Here is a 20,297-nt window from a genome sequence, read left to right as displayed (position 1 = left end):
AAAGACTAACAAAACATGTAGATGGTTTCATGAGCTTTTGTGGGCACAGCCACTGTCATCTGAAGAAGTGGCTTGAGTATACATATAAGCAGAAAACTGTTTGCCCGAAACAAATATGTCTTTCCTTTCTTCCTGAAGTGTGCAAAAGGGGCTTTGCTTCAAAGTATTTCAGAATGGCCACTTTTTGTATTTTGTTTGGAAAACAGGGGGAAAAAAAGGTGGAAAAACTGAGTACCAACATAGGAATAATTTCCCTAAACACAGCAATAACAACGGTGATCTTTCTTTCTTGGATTTGTAACTAGTCCACTTGCCTACACACTTCAACCAAGACTTAAGTTTGATGTGGCTACCTAAGAATTGGTACCAAACTATTTGACTGCAAACCACAACCCCTCTTATCAGTAGCTTGTTAATTATAGATTTTCAAGTGTGTTAAGATGACTCTCCCTCCACCCCCACACACTTAATAGTCCATTTGGTCAATAAACTGTGTTTCTGAAACTGAGAAATGTGGCTCACAAAGCATAAAAAGAAGTTATTAGGGAATTAAAAAAATTGAAAGGAAAATACATTTCAAAGAATAAAACCAAAGACACAAAGTAAAACTTGCAATAGTGTTTTCCTTTAAGGGACAGCAGGACACTTGACTTTACAAAGGAATATAAGGCTTTTCTGCTGACTAAGCCAGTTAGGAGGAATTAAACTCAGCAGCAAACTAGCGGGTAAGTCCATCTGGCATACAACAGGCTCCCAACTACTATTCAGTCTATAAATCTTTCTTCAGGGTGGTTTTATTAACAACACATAGGAAGAGCTCAAAAAAATGCCGGTACTGGATGAGAGATACCAGACCTGCCCACCTTCCACCAGCTGGCAAGAGAAACCCTTTCCCCACAGACTTTTGAACCATAGGCAGCTCGGCAAGGCTCGGGGATGGAGTAGCTGGAGAGTGCTCCTCTTTTACTATGCACCCAGCTGGTTATACATCCACCCTGGTGTATCAAGCAGGGAATCAAAACAGTATGTTGTTGTTAGTTCTCAGCTTCGTTTCCCCCTCTGCTAGGCTGTCCCGAGAGGCTGTGCCTTGGGAGACATCCCACCTTTGCTGGGAACTCCCTTAGGCTTAGATAAAACCAGATGGCTCCTATCCTGAATGGGGCTCCTCCAGCCAGAATTCCACTCCCACTCCTCCCTTTGCAATGAGCAATGCTGCATGCAGCCAGATCAGCAGCAAGAATGCTTCTAAGCAGCTGCAGCCAGAAAAGAACAGCAGCTTCTCCTAGTGGTGCTAGTTCACACCAGGGGGTGGTAGGTGAAGCCGTAATGGGAAGCAGCAGGGGAAGCAGCACTCTGTCAACCTCCCTATAGTGTCAGGTCTTATTCAGGTGCTTCAGTTTGAATATTGAGGGGCCCAGCTTAAGCACTACATTTTCAAATCATGACAGGCCCGTACACAGGCAGGGTGCAAAGGGCGCAAAAGTAACCCTCGCATGGTCCTCCATGGTACCCCATGGGACTGATTCTGGCAGGCCAGGGGAAGGTAGGAGCAGCTCATTGCTCAAGCCAGTGGTCCCCAACCTTTTAGGGCTGCTGTGCGGCTGGGGTGGGGTTGCTCCCACGCTGTGCGTCCGGGGCCCGCGCATGTGCCGTGCGCCTGGAACCCGGGCCACAAGAATGGCATAGGGCCGGCCCTCATCACTCGGTGGGCGTAGATAAATGCCCCAGCGGGTGCCATGGCGCCCACGGGCACCGTGTTGGGGACCACTGGCCCAAGCTTTCCCCCTACCTGCATGCCCGGCTTCTACTACATTTAAACTACAGAGGTGCAGCTTATCAACTAATTGTAAACTCGATATAATTTCTTAGCAGGTTTTATGTCCCCCTGGGGTCTCATATTTTAATTTTTTATATATATTTACATTGTATTTTAAAAATGTTGTAAGCTGCCTTGAATATTTTAAATGGAGAGACAAAGTAAAAATATTTTAAATAAATAATAAATAATTATCCACTTCTTAGCATCCTTAGGCCACAATGTGGGGATTGGCTGGTCAGGGGCCAGCAGTGGCCACCATGTGGAAAGGCTGGGTTTTAGTGGGCAGAGAAGGGCCAGGGCCTTGGATAAAAGGGTCCACCCATGTTTAGTTTTACTTTTTCAAGCTGTCTGTTAAAATCACAAAGGCACTTAACATTAATAGGACACAGATTTTACCCAAGGCAAGACATGCAAGCTCAGACAAGTAACATACAGAAAGGCTCATCCCAGCAAATGCACAACAGAAATTAAAGAGTCACATTTCGATTGGAATTTTGTCATCCTGACACACATGACTCATATTACAAAGATACAGGTTTTCAAATTCAATACTACACAAATACTGGCTTTACAAAAGAGAAAAGGGAGAGAGAGGAGGAAGGGAGTCAGAGACAGGATGTGTTAAACAAGTATTGCGGAAAATAAACTTTTTAAAAAAGATGGCTAAACCATTTGAAAAGACTATTAGGCTACGTCTACACTGGCCCCTTTTCCGGAAGGGGCATGTAAATTTCAGCAGTCGTCGTAGGGAAATCCGCGGGGGATTTAAATATCCCCCGCGGCATTTAAATAAAAATGTCCGCCGCTTTTTTCCGGCTTTTAAAAAAGCCGGAAAAGAGCGTCTACACTGGCCCCGATCCTCCGGAAAAAGTGCCCTTTTCCGGAGGGTCTTATTCCTACTTTGAAGTATTTGGAGGGCCAGGAGGGCAGGGGCTGAGGGGGACGAGGAGACAGGGGCTGGGGGGACAAGGGGACCTGGGGGCTGAGAGGGTCAGGAGGGCAGGGGCCGGAAGGGCCAGGAGGGCAGGGGCAGGGGCGCCAGAGCTCCAGGCTCACGCGTCTAGACCCGGCCGGCGGCAGAGACGCGCTGAGCCCGCCCGCGAGCAGGAGGCTGACTCGAGTATAAGCCGAGGGGGGCATTTTTCAGCACAAAAACTGTGCTGAAAAACTCGGCTTATACTCGAGTATATACGGTATTTAATAAGAAAAAATGCCAATATGTATTTTAATATAACACCGCCTATGGGGCTTGCAGCTTTTTGCAAGCTGGTGTATTACAGTGCTTCTGTAATTAAGATTGTGTCAGTCTTTCCATTATAAGCCCTATTTTTCAAGTGGTTGTAATTTGGTTGTAAAATGTGCTCTGAGTGAAAACTTTTGAACACCTGATCCTCTGCATGAGAACACCTTCTTTGAAAATCCACAGTCAGCCTTTTAAGTTACATTAAGGTTTGCCACCTTACCTCAAAGTAAGGCAGATTTTAAAGTAACATGGCTTTTTTAATTCTTTAAGTTCCTTTGTGATGCAAAAAATAAAGTTATATTCAGCAGAGTTTAGCCTGCACTAAGATATGATGCCTTTTTGTAATTTGAAACCTCCCCACAAAAAGTACAAATTTTATATATATATATATCAGAGATGGACTAAAAACTTCAATCTTAAGTCAACAAAATTTCAAATCCCCAAAAAAACAGGTTTTGTGAATAGACACTTCCTCTCAGCCAGGCATGTGCAACATATATCTTCCTACAACACTGTAGTTCTACCTGTTGGCCAACATCAAGGATCTCTTCCTTTATGCTAAATGCCCACATTATTAAGGTACCCTTTTCCTCCTTGTAACCTCTTCTCTAAACTAAAGGCAGAGCATGATTATTTTCCACTAGCCCTTTCTCTCATGTCACTCAGGGCCAGGTGTGAAGATGTGATATTCTAATCAGGGGAGGAGAGAAGACACTGTACTCCCTTTCTTAGGATCTTCTCCTACTTTCTTCTTTCTGAGTAGTTCCTCCCTAAGCTGAGATCAGCCTCCCCACCTGTGAGCTGTGCAATCTGCTGTGAAAAAGACTTAGACAGTGATCTATGAGGTCCTGGACTAACACACTGCTATCTGCTTCCAAAAGATGGATAACACATTTTACCTGAGCTTCCTAGTGGATCAGTAGTTTCACCTATGCACCGCCCCCAAGCTACCTCAAAATGCTGTGCCTGTTTTCAGGTTCATGTACCCATTACAAATGCACTTCGAAATATTACCAACATTCTTGGAAGATGTAAAGCATCTGCTGAGCAAAAAGATTTTAAAAGTGGTTAACAGTGGTAAAGTACTATACAACTTATTTTTATGTAAATATATTCACCGCTACCACAGAATAAGCAAGTAAATTATACAAATTCAGCATTCTTTCCCTCCTCCAACATTTAAACTCTTGTCAGACATGTTAAGGGTCTAATCTACTTTAATGAGAACCAAGATCCTGTATGATATAGTAAGCAACTATGGAGCCTAAACGAGGACTGGAGAAAAAGAAGAGAGGTTAGACATAGTTTTATGAAATGTTTGCTCCATACAAAATAAGTAAGAGGAGTGTGTAACATTTAACAGACTTCTTGCGCAACTCAAACACAAATGAAGAAGTCTCTAATATGTAAAACCTCTTCACACTCCAACTTGATAAAAATATTCCTCACTGAATACCAATTTGAAATAAGTTTCATTGAGGATTCATACTTATAACAAGATTTTAGTCCAGTCATTTTAGAATAATAAACAGAAACTAAAACAGAACAGTTTTTTAAAAAGTAAGAGTCACATTTTGGAAGAAATCTCTCTCAAAATGACTTCTCTAACTAAAAATTCCCCTCCACCTAAAAGCAAAGCTCTCCTTTGGGCAAGAACTGCATGTCATAAATCAACATACAATAATGTTTATTTCAAAATTCTTTTTAAAGAGAATGTAAAATGTGCATAATACCAATAGGCCTATGCTGGAAACTGACTTACAAACTATTCTATCAAATAGCTATTGAGAATTCATAATGATGGTAAATTGAGTCATTATTGTTTACACCCTCTCTAAGGAAATTTGTCATTTAACAGCACTGAATATCAAGCCAGAGTATCTGTTATCCCTAACACACTTTCACCCTTTCCTTACAGGAATTTAGTAGTTTCATACATTGGAGTCACTTCAAAAATTTTCAGAGCACAGACCTATGAATTTTTCTTCATAATCACTAACTGAATAGCAGTGATAAATTCTTGCTCATCAGTTGGACTGTTGGTCTTTGGTTTTGCTGTTGTGCAAGATTAACATGCACAAAAAAGAGCTCCTAAAGAGTGAGACAATTTTTTCTTCTTTACAGGGAGTGGTCTAGTTTTTGGTTTCATAAACTGTTATGTTCAAAGACTGACTGCTGGGTTGTTATATTAGATTAGCATTGCTTGGCTTTAAAGGTTTTCTAATAATATTCCCAGGAATAGCGATATTTAAAAACTAAGGAAGTAAGTGTTTAAAGAAAAAAAACCCTTTGTTTCAACATAAGAAACCCTAAAAAAATGTAACTAGATGGCACAGAAAGTATTGATGCTTTTTATTTTATTTATTATATTTTTGCATTTTTCTAGACAGAAGAGATGATATAGTCTCCTTAAACTAAGATCCTCAAATGACAAAATCCTTCACTTCCTACCTTAGTGTATACATTATAATGGGAAAGAGTCAAATTCCATATACACAATGGTTATCTCCAGGTATTTATCTTCACTCACTTTCATTCTAGTGCTTTAAAAATGTAGCATTTCTCAAAGATAAATGGATAGAAGGACAAGCAGTGGCATGTCAAGTTTCCCCACTGCATCTGAATAACATGTCTAACAATTCACAGGCAAGGAACACCTACAGTGAGAAGAAGGTAGTTTGATCTTCACACCTGTCAATCCTAAATCTCTACTAAGATGGCCAGAAGAAATCCCTGTAGTGATTTTTATTATTTAAGCCATACTTCAGAAAGGTATGTAGCCATTTCTCTAAATGGGGTTGCTTTCCTTAAATAAGGCTTTAGACAAGCCTACTAGAAAATGGATTGATACAACTATTTCATGAAGGCAGTCTTAGGCCAGCTATACACAGGAGGAGAAAGTCAAACTAAGATACACAACTCCAACCACGTGAATAGCGTAACTGGAGTCAAAGTACCTTAGCTTGACTTACCGTGGCATCCCTGCTGTGGGAGGTTGACAGGAGAAACTCTCCCATCAAATTCCCTTACTCCTCATGACCCCATGGAGTACCAGGGTAACGGGGGGCACCATCAGTGGTTAATGTAGCACAGGGGTGGGTAATACTACAGTGGCGGTTTTCCCAGTGTTAGCCTCTGGCATGTCGTCTCCCCTGTATTTATCAACATGGCCACAGGTATCAGCCATCACAGCTCCTGTTGGCTGCAGAATGCTGTTCCTGGCCAAAGGGAACAGTGGGAAATAGCATGGACTGGGAGACCACTTCCGGCAGCTCTGATTGGCTGGGAACGGTGATCCACAGCCAAGAGAAGTTGCAATCGCTAGTACCAGCTCTTGTACAGGTAAGCAGTGGAGCCCACCAGGAGCTAACCCTGGCAAGCTGGATCTGGCTCATGGGACAATATTTTCCCACCCCTGATTAAGTGGGTCCTTACTAGACTAGCTAAAACAACCCCTGGATGATCTCTGGAGTATCAATTTCCATCTACGTATAAATAAGGCCATACAACAGCCAGACTGCAATGACTTTTCAACACTACAAATCCTCAGTCAGATTCAAATCAGTAACCTAGCAGTGAAATCTAGCTCTGAATATCAACTAAATATAGCTGTTCTGGGTTGTGTAGTAACTAATTTTACAAGCTATGCAGCAAAGCATGATGCTTATTAAAGTTCATAATTTTTCCCTTAGTGTTACTTTTATTTACTAATACTACTTGTCCCTTGCACAACTAAACACTAGCAAGTCTTTTAAAAAAAATATGCAGCCAAATCCTGTGGGGTTTTACATACAATTTGATGAATGCTCACATATCTGATAAAAAAGAATTTTTTTTCTATAAATGCTTTATATAAATGCTTTGTTAGCCCATGAGTGTCATTGCCTCTTGATACCCCTGATAACTCAAAAAAGATTAGACTCATAGAATCCTAGGGCTGAAAGGTCATCAAGTCCAGCCCCCTGCGCATAACAAGACCAATCCCAACTAAATCATCCCAGTTGGGGCTTTGTCAAGCTGAGACTTAAATTAACGAGATTATCAAGACCATCCAAATGTATTTATATGCAACCAACCAACTGGTTTGGAAGATATATAAATTATTTCTTCTACTTCAAGGCATTAACCAATAGGTAATTAATGGGAGTTAGAAAGAAGCTTTCCCTAAAGGAAAGTTACTCTATAATTGTCTGTTACAGGGCTTCCTGCGATTTCATCTGAAGCATTTGTTGTGGGATAATGTCAAACAAGATACTGGCCTAAATGGGTAACTGGTCCGATCCAGTGTAGCTGTAGCAGCAGCCATTTTAATCCTTTGTTATTTACTTAAAACTCGAAAAGCAAAATATCACCTCCTCCAAGAGCTACTAAAGAAAGAATAACAATCAAATGGAAGAAGCCTTTGCATAAAGTCCCTCCTTACCAACATAATGTAGAAAATCCCACTAACCTTCTACATTCATGGCTTCTCTCAGAGCCTGCAATTTCTTCTGTCTCTCTCTGATCCTGTCAAAGGCACATGATATTGCTGCAGAGGTTGATGACTCTGGCACCGGGCACACCTGGTCCAGTTTTTGAGGGCCAAAGACATCCAATGCTATGCTTCCATCAGAGTATCTTGAGTCCTTATTCCTAGTGGTAGCTGAAGTCGGAACTGTAACTGCTTCATAGTGACTGTTGGGCCTGTGAGACTCTGCAGAATGGTCTGTCTCAGTTGCTTTGTCAGTTGTGCCTAGCAAGTCTGTGGAAGAAGCCCAAACCTTCCATTTGGCAAAATTATCTGCTCCTACGTTATTCTTTTCCTTCAAGTTGTTAGTTCTACACCGGTATGAACAGCAAGCATCTTCATGTCCAGAGTAGTAATCTGAGGACATGCCTCGGAAAAAGTCTCCCTCACCTGGTGCTCCGCTAATGGATAGGAATCCCATAGATTTACTAAGCCCTTTGTTCAGCATAGCCTGTTGAGAGAATTGAGTCTTGTGTACTTCTGATGCATCACTCATTAAACTTCTTCCTGGAAAGAGAAGAATCCATCATGCATAGCATTGTCAGTTCATGCACTGGAGTGCAACTAAAGTTATTGATTTTGTAAGCTACATACTATGTAAAAATGGTAGCTTTTGGTTTATCATGCAAATGCTGAAAAAACTATTTTAAAGGATTCTTCAGCTATGAATAATCCAGAACAATACTTATGTTATCAGATACTTTCCAACATTCATTTTTCTTGATTTTTGAACTATCCGAGGATGAATTCCTGACCCAGTAAAGAGGTATAACTAATAATTAAGGCTCTACAAAATTCATGGCCATGAAAAAACACATCACAGACCATGAAATCTGATTTTTTTTGGTCTGCTTTTACCCTATACTACACAGATTTCACAGGGGAGATCAGCATTTCTTAAACTGGAGGCCCTGACCCAAAGAGCGTTGTTGGGGGAGGAGGAGGTTACAACATTATTTTGGGGGGGAGGTTCATGATACTGCCACCCTTACTCCTGTGCTACCTTCAGAGTCAGGAAGCCAGAGAGCAGTGGCTGTGGGATGAGCACCCATCCTGACAGTAACAGTGCAGAACTGGGGGTAGAAATATCATACCATGCTACCCTTACTTCTGCCTTCAGAGTCAGGAGACCAGAGAGTGGCAGCTGCTTATGGAGAGCCCAGCTCTGCAAGCAGCACTCTAGAAGCAAGGGTGGCAATACCATACCATGCCATCCTTACTTATGTGCTGCTGCTAGTAGTGGCTCTGCCTTCAGAGGTGGGCTCCCAGCCAGCAGCCACTTATCTCCAGCTGCCCCATTTTGAAGGCACAGCTGCATAGAAGTAAGGATAGCAGTACTACAAACACGCCCTCTAATAACCTTGTGACCGCCCACAACTCCTTTTTGTGTTAGGAACCCTACAATTTCAATTCCATGACATTTCAGATTATAATATCTGAAATCATGAAATGTATGATTTTTAAAATGCTATGACCAAAATGGACTGTGAATTTGGTACGAGCCTGCTTATAATACTTTAAAACATACAAGGTGAAATAAATATATTTTAAGATTTTAAGAGAGTTTTCTCCCATCAAATAATGGTCTTTTAAAAATAATTGGAAGCATTCCTGAAAATATTTGCATTATCTTTTACATAATCCTCCCCCTCCCACCTGCTCTAAAGGAAAAATCCACAGTTTTATTGTGTTATGACAAGTCTAGTTTTGTTCTACTTAACTGGATACACTACTATATTGGCTGCAGTACGAGGTGACTACGTAACTTGGAATTTAAAACATCCTGGATCTTATAGTAATTAATATTTTGGAAAATGTTAGACCTCTTGATTAGCTTTCTAAACTTATAGTAAGCACTCAGAATTTTCAAGAACAGAATAACTGTAGGAGCATTTATGATTTACATTAAGGTAGCATTTCAGGCAAGTAAGCTATTTTGAAATTACTTAAACATAATCATATGAAATAAGATATTTCTTCTACAAATGTACTTGGAAGAATGCTAAACTTTACTTAACCTCAGCATTACCCCACTATTACTGAAAACTTTCAGTGAAAGTTTACGTTTTTGTCATGAAACCTTCAGGAAACTATGGGCCCAATTTCACAAACACAAAATCCTTAGGAGCACTTTGTTACTTTGTAGATCCTACAAACTACACAGTACATGCATGGCCACACTTCAGAGTTGACAGTGCTGTAGCTGCATCCACGCTGCTGTAAGCTCTACAATTAGGGTTGCCAGGTGTCCGGCATTGGCCCGGACAGTCTGGTATTTTCGCCTCCTGTCTGGTAAAAAAAATTCAGAAAATACCGGACACCTAAAATGTCCGATATTTTCTGATTTTTTTATTGGTCAGGAGGTGAAAATACTGGACACTTGGCAACCATAGTGCCCGGATCAGCTGATCGTTGGCACAGCGCGGTAGCCATTTTTATTTTAATGAAGCGGGGATTATTTAACTCCCCGCTTCTTTGACTATGCCGAGCAAACTATTTTACATGGCTCTGTCGATGGAGCCATGTAGTCTAGACGTACCCCAGATGCGACCCGCCATCCCCCTGGCGTCGGCTGGTTGGGGAAGGCGCATGACACTGTAGGCTGGCACTTTCTTCCCTGAGTGTAACATCAGGATCAAGGATGTTGAAATGCAATTGTGCCATTCAACATGCCATGGCTGATGAAGTCATACACCTGGACCCAAGCAAGGACCAATTCAGTGGCCACCTCTCCAGGGCCCACACGCTGTCCGAATGCACCTCCGGGCGCTTGAAGGCGCAGTTCAGGTGCCTCCTGACCTGCTGGATGTGGAGGAGCACATCATCCCCCAAGTGATATCCGCATGTTGTGTTCTCCACAACATCATGGTGAGGAAAGGGGAGTCCTTCCTTCCAAGATGGGGGGCAGAGGCGAACCAGGAGGGATGGGCCTTCGAGCAGCCACACACAGCCGTCATCCAGAAGGCCTAGCAGGCGAGGGGTGAGCATCCGGAAGACCCTAAGGGAGAGTTTCTCTCAAGGACGCCAGTAACTCTTCCCAGGAGCTCCCCACTAGGTGCCTGTGCCATTCCCCTCTCTGCCTTTCCTCCAGCAACCCCTCCACTCCTCTCTCCTGCAGACACAATAAAAAACATGTTTTGTGTTTTTTTTTAAATTGCTTATTTGGGATAGAAGTACATTGGGAAGAAGGGAGGGCTGAGAACCTGGAAATGGGGAATCATAGAATCATAGAACCATAGAGCTGGAAGAGACCTCAGGAGGTCATCAAGTCCAGCCCCCTGCTCTAGGCAGGACCATTCCCAACTAAATCAACCTGGTCAGAGCTTTGTCAAGCCGAGACTTAAACACCTATAGGGATGGAGACTCCACTACTTCCCTAGGGAACCCATTCCAGTGCTTCACCACCCTCCTAGGGAAATAGTTTTTCCTAATATCCAACCTGGACCTCTCCCACCACAACTTGAGACCATTGCTCTTTGTTCTACCATCTGTCACTACTGAGAACAGCCTCTCTCCATCCTCTTTGGAACCTCCCTTCAGAAAGTTGAAGGCTGCTATCAAATCACCCCTCACTCTTCTCTTCTGCAGACTAAACATACCTAACTCCCTCAGCCTCTCCTTATAACTCATATGCTCCAGCTGCCTAATCATTTTGGTTGCCCTCCGCTGGACCCTCTCCAATGTGTCCACATCCTTTTTGTAGTGGGGGGCCCAGAACTGGACACAATACTACAGATGTGGCCTCACCAAAGCTGAATAAAGGGGAATAATGACATCTCTGGATCTGCTGGCAATGCTCCTCTTAATGCAACCTAATATGCCATTAGCCTTCTTGGCTACAAGGGCACACTGTTGACTCATATCCAGCTTCTCATCCACTGTAACCCCCAGGTCCTTTTCTGCAGAACTACTACTTAATTGGTTGGTCCCCAGCTTGTAACTATGCTTGGGATTCTTCCGTCCCAAGTTCAGGACTCTGCACTTGTCCTTGTTGAACCTCATCAGATTTATTGTGGCCCAATCCTCCAATTTGTCTAAGTCACTCTGGACCCTATTTCTGCCCTCAAGTGTATCTACCTCTCCCCCCAGCTTAGTGTCATCTGCAAACTTGCTGAGGGTGCAATCCATCCCCTCATCCAGGTCATTAATAAAGATATTGAACAAAACTGGTCCTAGAACCCAACCTTGGGGCACTCCGCTGGAAATGGACCGCCATCCTGACATCGAGTCATTGATCACTACCCGCTGGGCCCGACATCTTTCTATCCATCTTACTATCCATTTGTCCAATCCACATTCCCTTAACTTGCTGGCAAGAATATTGTGGGAGACCGTATCAAAAGCCTTGCTAAAGTCAAGGTATATCACATCCACTGACTTTCCCATGTCCACAGAGCCAGTTACCTCATCAGAGAAGCTAATCAGATTGGTCAGGCACGACTTTCCCTTTGTGAATCCATGCTGACTATTCCTAATCACTTTCCTCTCTTCCAAGTGCCTCAAAATGGATTATTTAAGGATCCCTTCCATGATTTTTCCAGGAACCGAGGTAAGACTGACCGGCCTATAATTCTCTGGATCATCCTTCTTCCCTTTTTTGAAGATGGGCACTACATTTGCCTTTTTCCAATCATCCGGGATCTCTCCTGATCTCCACGGCTTTTCAAAGATAATGGCCAAAGGCTCCTCAATGACATTTGCCAACTCCCTCAGTACCCTCGGATGCATTAAGTCCGTACCCATGGATTTGTGTACGTTTAGCTTTTCTAAATAGTTCCTAACCTGTTCTTTACCCACCACAGGCTGTCCATCTTCATCCCATCTTGTTTGTTGGTGTGTGGTAGTGGTTTCCCCTCCCCCCCTTCTCTGTTTTTGAGTGAGGCTTCAGAGAGGGAGCCTTCCAGGTAGAGGAGAAGCAAATACAGGACTCTTGAGGGAAGTGTGTGTTGTGTTTGGGGCTTTCTTGTCATGTGCTTAGCTTGTGTTTGTGAGTGAGGGTTGGTGTGTGTTCTTTTTTGTTTTTGTTTGTTTGTTTTTTCCCCTGTGTTTGTGAGTGAGGCTTTTTTTTTCCAGTTCCCCTTTGTCCTCCCCCTCCCCTTGCTGTGATAGGCAGGTGGAAACTGTTGGCTTCTAATTAAAGTTTGGCATCAGAGGAGCAGGTTCAGGCATGGGAGTGGAGAGCAGGGACTGGAGCCGGGTAGGTGAGAAGCTCCCAGATGGTCACACATATGTTGTGGCCTTGCTGCAGCAGCTCTGCCCACATCTGGCCCTGCCACCGCATGCTGTCCCGGACCTTCTGGAAAAATGGTGCAGTGTAGATGCGCCCTCAGAGTGAACTTTTAAAATAACCCAGATGAGATATTAGCCTATATTTCCTCCCTCTGAGTCAGCCTTGAAGTCCTCTTCACAAAAGAAAACAATCCTTGAGCACAAAGTAATCTGTTGCGTTGAACCTTCTATTGTGAAAGAGTTCTGGAATCTAAACTGCTGCCCTTTGTTAGAGAGTTGATCAACTCTCCTCAAGACACACATTAGGCTCCTGCTGAGCTTCTAGTGAGTCTATTATTTTTTATAGCATTTTACTGAGTGCTCTAAGTGTTTCTACAAACACTTTGAAAACTAACTGATTTGTATCCTTAAGCTTTGGCTCTCTACTCTTTTCTTGTTACCATTTTGGCTTGAGAAACACCTGGCATGATAAATGAGCTCTTCTTATCCTTACAGTCATACCATTTTACTGTTCTAAGCTTCAGAAGAAACTAAATGTCTTCAAATGAGCACAAAAGCTCCTGTCATTGAAAATACTAAAATGAAAGGCTTTGTTAAAGGGATAAAAAAGTTCTAAAACTAAGTGTTACAAAACTAAGTCAATATTCCAAAATTAGGGTTAAAGCCCTAAGCCTCAATTTAAAAAAAAAAAAAAAGAAAATAATCTATGGCTGGCCACCATCTTACATGTTTACATCTACTGATTATTTGTGCTATTAATTATTCAGAAGGCCCCTAGCTCAAATGTTCAATGACTGGCTGTCAGCCAGTTTGCATATTAATGACCTTCAAATGGCCTTAGGCCAAAACACCACCATATATCAGTCTGTTGCTGTCAATGGCCCCCTCTCCCCACCCTGAATTATATGCAAACTTTGTGGTTTAGGAAAGGGAGTAACTACTGCAGTGCATGGGAGCATGGTAGGTGCACTTTAGCAACATCTCAAACATTAGAAATGTATTTCAGTATTTTCATTAATTAAGATTCTTGATGTTGGGGAGGACATCAAAGTGAAAATCGCCAATTTCCTCTCTTCCCCCACAAGTTCCAATCCTAAGTCAGATTTTTTTATTGGAAAAATTGCTTTCTGTATTACTTCACCTAATTGTTTTACTTTCCAAATCAGATTGCCTAGGCTGAAATGAAATACATGCAGTAAGGCTAGTGAAAGAATGATCATGTTATAGGAAAGTGAGGAAATTCCTGCCCCCAAAATAGATGGTTATAGAATACAATGACTGCATTTCAGGATGATCTGTGACCCATACAGGGCCCAAAAGCTTGCACATGTTTAATGATTTCCTGAACAATAACAAAAACGGAGTCCAAATGTATTAAAACCATCAGGTATGTCTCCTCACACAGTAACAAGCATGCCTATTCTATACTGACAGTAAGTTCAGTAAGGGACCATGACCTGTACAAATATAGGAATGAGAAAACGGGAGGAGAAGAATGACATCAACCTCAAGCATTGCTTGTATATTATGGACATGTAGGCAAGTGCTGGCAAGCCCTACTAAGTGCTCTGTTTTCAGTCAAGCCTCAGCAAAGAGGAGACTGACTCCTCCAGTCAGCGTGTGCGTTCCTATTCCTTAACTCACATGCCACTTGATCTTTCCTCAAAGGGAGGAGCGAGGTCCCTAACTGATATCTCATCCCCAGGGACTGGGATAGCGCTCCTGGCGGCAGGAGAGCAGATAAGCAGTTTGTGAAGTGGATGTCTTGTCAGAGACCAGCGCATGAAGGCATACCTGATAGAAGCCCATTTCCACACTGATTTCATTCTGCTGACTGGGATTCTTAGAACGCCACCCTTAAACGATTCACACATTGACTTATACTGCCCATGTCAGCCTCTAACATATAACCAAAGGGAAATCAGTGTTGGCCTTAGCATTTAGGCATTAGGCTGTAAAACAGTGTCACTACAATCTCCTGTGATCTCGTCACAAAGCACAGGACAGAAATAAGGATTTTGGAGAGAGCTGTGTGAATGAGTCTATGCATCCCCTTAACTCAGGGATGGGAAACCTCCGCCCCCCAGATTAAGTGAAGGAACAGTTCTTCATGCAAACAGGGATTTTTTTGCACTTGACTTGAATTTTGCATATTTTTCTTTTTCCTGCATTTCATTATAAATCACAGAGTAAACAGCAATATTAACACAAGTGCTCAAAATATTACCCCTTCCCTACAAACTCACAGCTGTGAAAACACAATACATTTTTAAAAACCATTTTTTTTGCTTATCTAGATGTCTTTAATCCTTTTTACTTCTTCCCATTCTGCAGTTCAGTCTACATTATTTTTATATCTATTCTTTTTATCTATTTCTATCATGCTCATCACAATGGCATGCTAGTATCTATTTTCTAGCACCATATCTAGATATTTAACCTTTAGCTGATGGTATCTTAATGCCAATTTTTATATTCTGTAAATAATGCAAACGCAATGATAGTAATTACATGATTCTAATGTGTAATGGAATAATTAAATATGATGAGAGTAGAGATAAACAAATACTGAAATTAAAAGCAAAAAATGTATTATAAAACACTTCTGATTAAAGTTGGGTGACTTTTTTCAGACAAATAGTTTATTTACTGAAAAATGAAGTTTTAGTCAATCTAAAATTATTCATGAATTTGATATAAATTTGCTGATGATTGTCAGCCAGAACAAATATCAGAAGACTCAGATGCCAAGGATAGGGAACACGATGTCACCTCCTTTATAATCTTTAGCCTAGAGGACAAGGCACTCATCTAGGAGGTGGGAAACGCAGGTTCAAGTTCCCTCTATGTCTGATGTGAAAGAGGGATTTGTACTTTGGTCTTCTGCATGCTAGGTAAATGTTCTAACTCCTAGGATGCACAAACATGGTCATTCCCTGTCCCAAGCACTATTAGGTCATTATGAATGACAAAGAATAGTCATTGAACTACGAAAAAAGAGCAAAGGTGATTGCAATTTGGTGGTTAGGGTACTTGCCTGCAACAATATCCACATTTTCAAATTTGTTTGGTACACTTACTAACAAAGGGCCAAATTCTGCCATCTTTACTTAAACTATGTAGGACATTGCTTTCTAAATAGTGTCATTGATTTACCTCCAAGCACGATCACCAAACTCTGGCTCTAAAAAAGCTACATCTATTAGTTTGCCTCTAGCAGTTCATTATCAAAACAGTGCAGGCAATTGATCAGATGTTATGTAACCGTTGATGCTGTCAATGCAATTTATCTGACAGTTCTAGAATACAGGCTATATTTATTCTCATTCTGTGTATATAGTTCAATCCTTTTAAAGTACTTTCTCCTATCTTGTTTCTCTTCTGACCAACATAAAATTTATTTTGTTATTCAGGCATACAATAACATCTTTTTAATATATATAGCTTAGATTGAGACAGGGTCAGTGCCTTGTACTTCTTAGTGTATATGCACCCATTGTGTCTGCTAGAGACAACAAAAAGGAGACACTGCAATAGCCTGAATTCAGTTCTCTCTAAAACATTTTAAATCAAAGCAGCATACACACCGCAATTTTAATGCTAGGGTTGGTCAAAACTGTACCACATACCAAAGGTAGTTGGACATCATGTATTTGAAGCAAGAACACAAATGGCATTTTCTTTCTTCAAACTTATGCACAGCATGAACTTGCTATTGAAAGCTCATTTTTCCAACAGATGAACTAATACAAAGCAACTTGGATGCACCCTTGGTCGAAACACTGGCATATGACTTGCTATTTCATTTCAAAATAAAATATCTTTCTGATGTTATGTTGACTTGTGCAATGTGTGGCTCTGGCTCACTATTACATCTCCTTGAGCCTTTGTCCACCTACATGTTGTCATTCTGCTGTATGCTGGGAAAAGTTGGATATAGGTGAACTTCAAATGCCTGAGACACAAACATTGCTTCAACTTAGTCTTGATGCTTCCTTAATCATCAACAAGCAGCCATCCACTATTGAGGTGGACTGAATTAACATCAAGGAAACAATCTACAAAACTGCTGCTGAATTACTAGGTTTCCAAAAATGCATACACAAGAACTGGTTGATGACAAGGACAAGCTATTCTTGATGAGATGCATATGACACACCTGGATCAACAATAAAGAGAATGCCTCCAGGAAATCAGCATACATTCAATCTAAGCAGAAGGCACAAGTCGAATTACAACAAATAAAAGGGGAATGGTAGAAATATAAAGCAGTCAAACTTCAAGATGCAGCCATTAGACATGATTTTAAAGCAGCGGTGGGTAATAATTTTTAATGGGGGGCCACCACAAGATTTTGCAAATGATCAAGGGCTGCACTTCTCTGAAAGGGGTGGGGAGTCTGGGATGAAGGTTGAGTGCAGAAGGGAGCTTGGGGTAGGGAACTGGGGTGCAGGGTCTGAGAGGGAGTTTAGATGAAGGAGGGGTTGTAATCTAGGGCAGGGATTTGGGTTGCAAGGTCCGGGAGAAGGAGAGGATTCTGGCCGGGGGGAAGGGCTCTACAAGGGAGTGCAGTGTCTGGGAGGGAATTGTGGCCTGCAAGAAGAGGGGAAATGGGGTGCAGATGGTTTGGATGGTGACCTGGAGCAGGAAGGGGTGGTGACCTGGGGCAGGTAGTTGGGGAGAGAGAAGGAGTAGGATGCCAGAGGCAGGTTTTGGCTGGGAGGTACTTTAACTAGGTGGCTAGGCCAGGCAGCAGACCTGCAGGAACCTGAGGCAGGCTTTCTTCCTTTCCGCTGCAGTCCCAGGATGGTCAGGCTGGCTGCTCCACATGGGTCTGCTCCGGGCAAGAGGGTTTGAGGGAGGCGTCACCTGATGCCTCTACCCCCAGCAAAACTTTTCAGCTTCTATTTGCCAGAGAACCTCCCCCATTCCTCCCCAGAATTCAGAGCACAGAGCAGCTGCCATTTAAAGGAAGGCCCTGGTGAGGTGTGGGCTAGGCAGCAGCCAACAGGGGAGTTTGCCTGGGAAATGTAAGTGTGCCTGGGAAATCTGCGCATGCACAGATCACCCAAACCTGGCTCCTCTGGGTTGCAATCTACTCGCCATGGGCGAGTAGACTGCATTATTTGTCAAGCCCTGCTGATTCTACACACTCCTTAGGAATGGGATACAGTAGGAGTGAGGTTCAACCGCTACAGAGGGAAGGAGAACCTATAAACTGGAAGATGGTGTTGAGAGCAAGATGTATTGAAGAACAGAACTGAAATGTAGCACTGAGAGGTGAAAGACTGGGAGAAGACACTGGAAATCAGGAGGGCATGCACCTTAGGCAGAAGAAAAGGATTCCTTAGGATTTGAACACAATGTGGATGAGTTGGGAAAACCAGCAGTGTGAGCTGTATGGGTTGGGAATAAACAGGTTGCCAACAGAGAAAAGAAAGAATCTATCTCTTAAAAAACAGGGAAGGAAAAAGGACCCAATATAGTAAGCACATATTTTGTTTTTATAGCCAATGGGGACCTTGCCAATATCATCAGCCTAGCACAGAAGTGGCTTTGGTTGCTGAAATATAGTCACACCATTTGTCCAGAGAGGGGAAAGAGAAAGTACAGTAAAACTCCGATGGTCCGGCATCTGACGGTCCGGCACTCCTGATGGTCCGGCACCATCAGGAACCCGGAAGTGCTCCGGGCAGCTGGACCCCATTGGAGCTGCTCTGCCCCCAGCTTCCCCGATTCAGCCGCTGCTAAAACTGACCAGCGCTGAATCCGGGAAGCAGGGGGCAGAACAGCTGGAATGCTGCCGGGTAGGTCCAGTAGCACTGCCCCTCGGGGCTGCGGGACCAACCCGGCAGCACCCCAGCTGTCCCGGATTCAGCCGCTGCTGAAATTGACCAGCGGCTGACTCCAGGAAGCCCGAGACAGAGCTGCTCTTCCCCAGCTTCCTGGAATCAGCCGCTGGTCAGTTTCAGCAGCAGCTGACTTGGGTACACCTGGGACAGAGCAGCTGGGGTGCTGCTGGGTTGGTCCACGCAGCGCTGAGGTTTGGCGCTACCAGACCAACCCAGCAGCGCCCCAGCTGCTCTGTCCCAGGCGTCCTGATTAAGCCGCTGCTGAAACTGACCAGGGCTGACTCCAGGAAGCCTGGGGCAGAGCAGCTCTACCTCTGGCTTTCTGGAGTCAGCCGCTGATCAGTTTCTGCAGTGGCTGACTTGGGGACACCTGGGGCAGAGAAGCTGGGGTGCTGCCGGGTTGGTCCAGTAGCGCCGACAAGAGCAGCTGGGGTGCTGACGGGTTGGTCTCGCGGCGCCAAGGGTCGGCGCTACCGGACCAACCCGGCAGCACTCCAGCTGCTCTGCTGCAGGCGTCCCCGATTCAGCCGCTGCTGAAACTGACCAGCAGCGGCTGAATCAGGGACTCCTGGGGCAGAGCCGGACTATCAGAAGGGAAGGCTATGAGGGGGTCTGGGGTAGCATTCCCCCCACCCCACCCCAGACCCCTCATAGCCCCCCCTTCTGATAGTCCGGCATATCTGATAATCTGGCACCCCCTGGGTCCTAAAGGTGCAGGATTATCGGAAGTTTACTGTACTATTTCTTGAAGTAATCATTTGAGAATCAGATTTAGAAGGAGGTGATCGGATTATGTTCACTCAACACAGCAATGCTCAGATATTCAAAATGCAATTAAGAATTCATACAGCACCCAAAGCATTCTATGTGCTTGTCATCTGAATATGTGGGAGTTAAAGCACGGTCAAGTCAAGTGTGTGAGTAAGGAGAAATATAGCGAGAGTGCTCCGATAGTGATTTAAAGGTCCTGAAACTCCAGGCACCACAGCTGCTCCAGTAGCAATGGCTGGGAGCCTCAGGTCCTTTTGAATCACAGGTCTCTGGGGCAGTTACCCACTTTGCTTCCCTGTCAGCAGGCATGAATGGAATGGCTCCAAGGAAGTACGACAAGACAGCGAGCACTTAATCACTTATGTATCACTTAAACCTAGTCCATATGAAAGCTGGCTCAAGGGTCATATGAAATATACTGTAGGTCTCAATTACCTCACAATCACATATCCATATCACAAAAATCCACACAACTGCATTGCTGGTGGAACTCTAAGAGAAGGGCAAAGACTGAGAAGACAGTAATTGAATCACATTTTCACTCTTTGTCAGGTTGAGATACATTAAGGCTGTGTCTAGACTGGCCAGTTTTTCCAGAAAATCAGCCACTTTTCCGGAAAAACTTGCCAGCTGTCTACACTAGCCGCTTGAATTTCCGCAAAAGCACTGACTTCCTACTGTAAGAAATCAGTGCTTCTTGCGGAAATACTATTCTGCTCCTGTTCAGGCAAAAGTCTCTTTTGCGCAAAGCTTTTGCGTAAAAGGGCCAGTGTAGACAGCTCAGATTTGTTTTCCGCAAAAAAGCCCCGATCGCGAAAATGGCCATCTGGGCTTTTTTGCAGAAAAGCGCATCTAGATTGGCACGGACGCTTTTCT

The 20,297-nt window shown here is 43.3% G+C and overlaps 1 protein-coding gene across 15 annotated transcripts in view; it reads right to left on the bottom strand.

Moving 5' to 3' along the window:
• Positions 1 to 20,297, bottom strand: part of PTPN13 (protein tyrosine phosphatase non-receptor type 13) — a 238,698-nt gene that overhangs the window by 124,766 nt on the left and 93,635 nt on the right. For all 15 annotated transcript variants that reach the window (XM_075929542.1, XM_075929544.1, XM_075929547.1 and 12 more), the window contains exon 7: positions 7,513 to 8,076. In XM_075929542.1, the coding sequence (XP_075785657.1) occupies positions 7,513 to 8,076 (564 nt within the window). The remainder of the gene's footprint in view (positions 1 to 7,512; positions 8,077 to 20,297) is intronic.

Source organism: Pelodiscus sinensis, chromosome 5 (genome assembly GCF_049634645.1).
Source record: "Pelodiscus sinensis isolate JC-2024 chromosome 5, ASM4963464v1, whole genome shotgun sequence".
Taxonomy (NCBI): domain Eukaryota; kingdom Metazoa; phylum Chordata; order Testudines; family Trionychidae; genus Pelodiscus; species Pelodiscus sinensis.
Note: the sequence above shows the minus strand (reverse complement) of the source record. Positions and strands in the feature narration are given on the sequence as shown.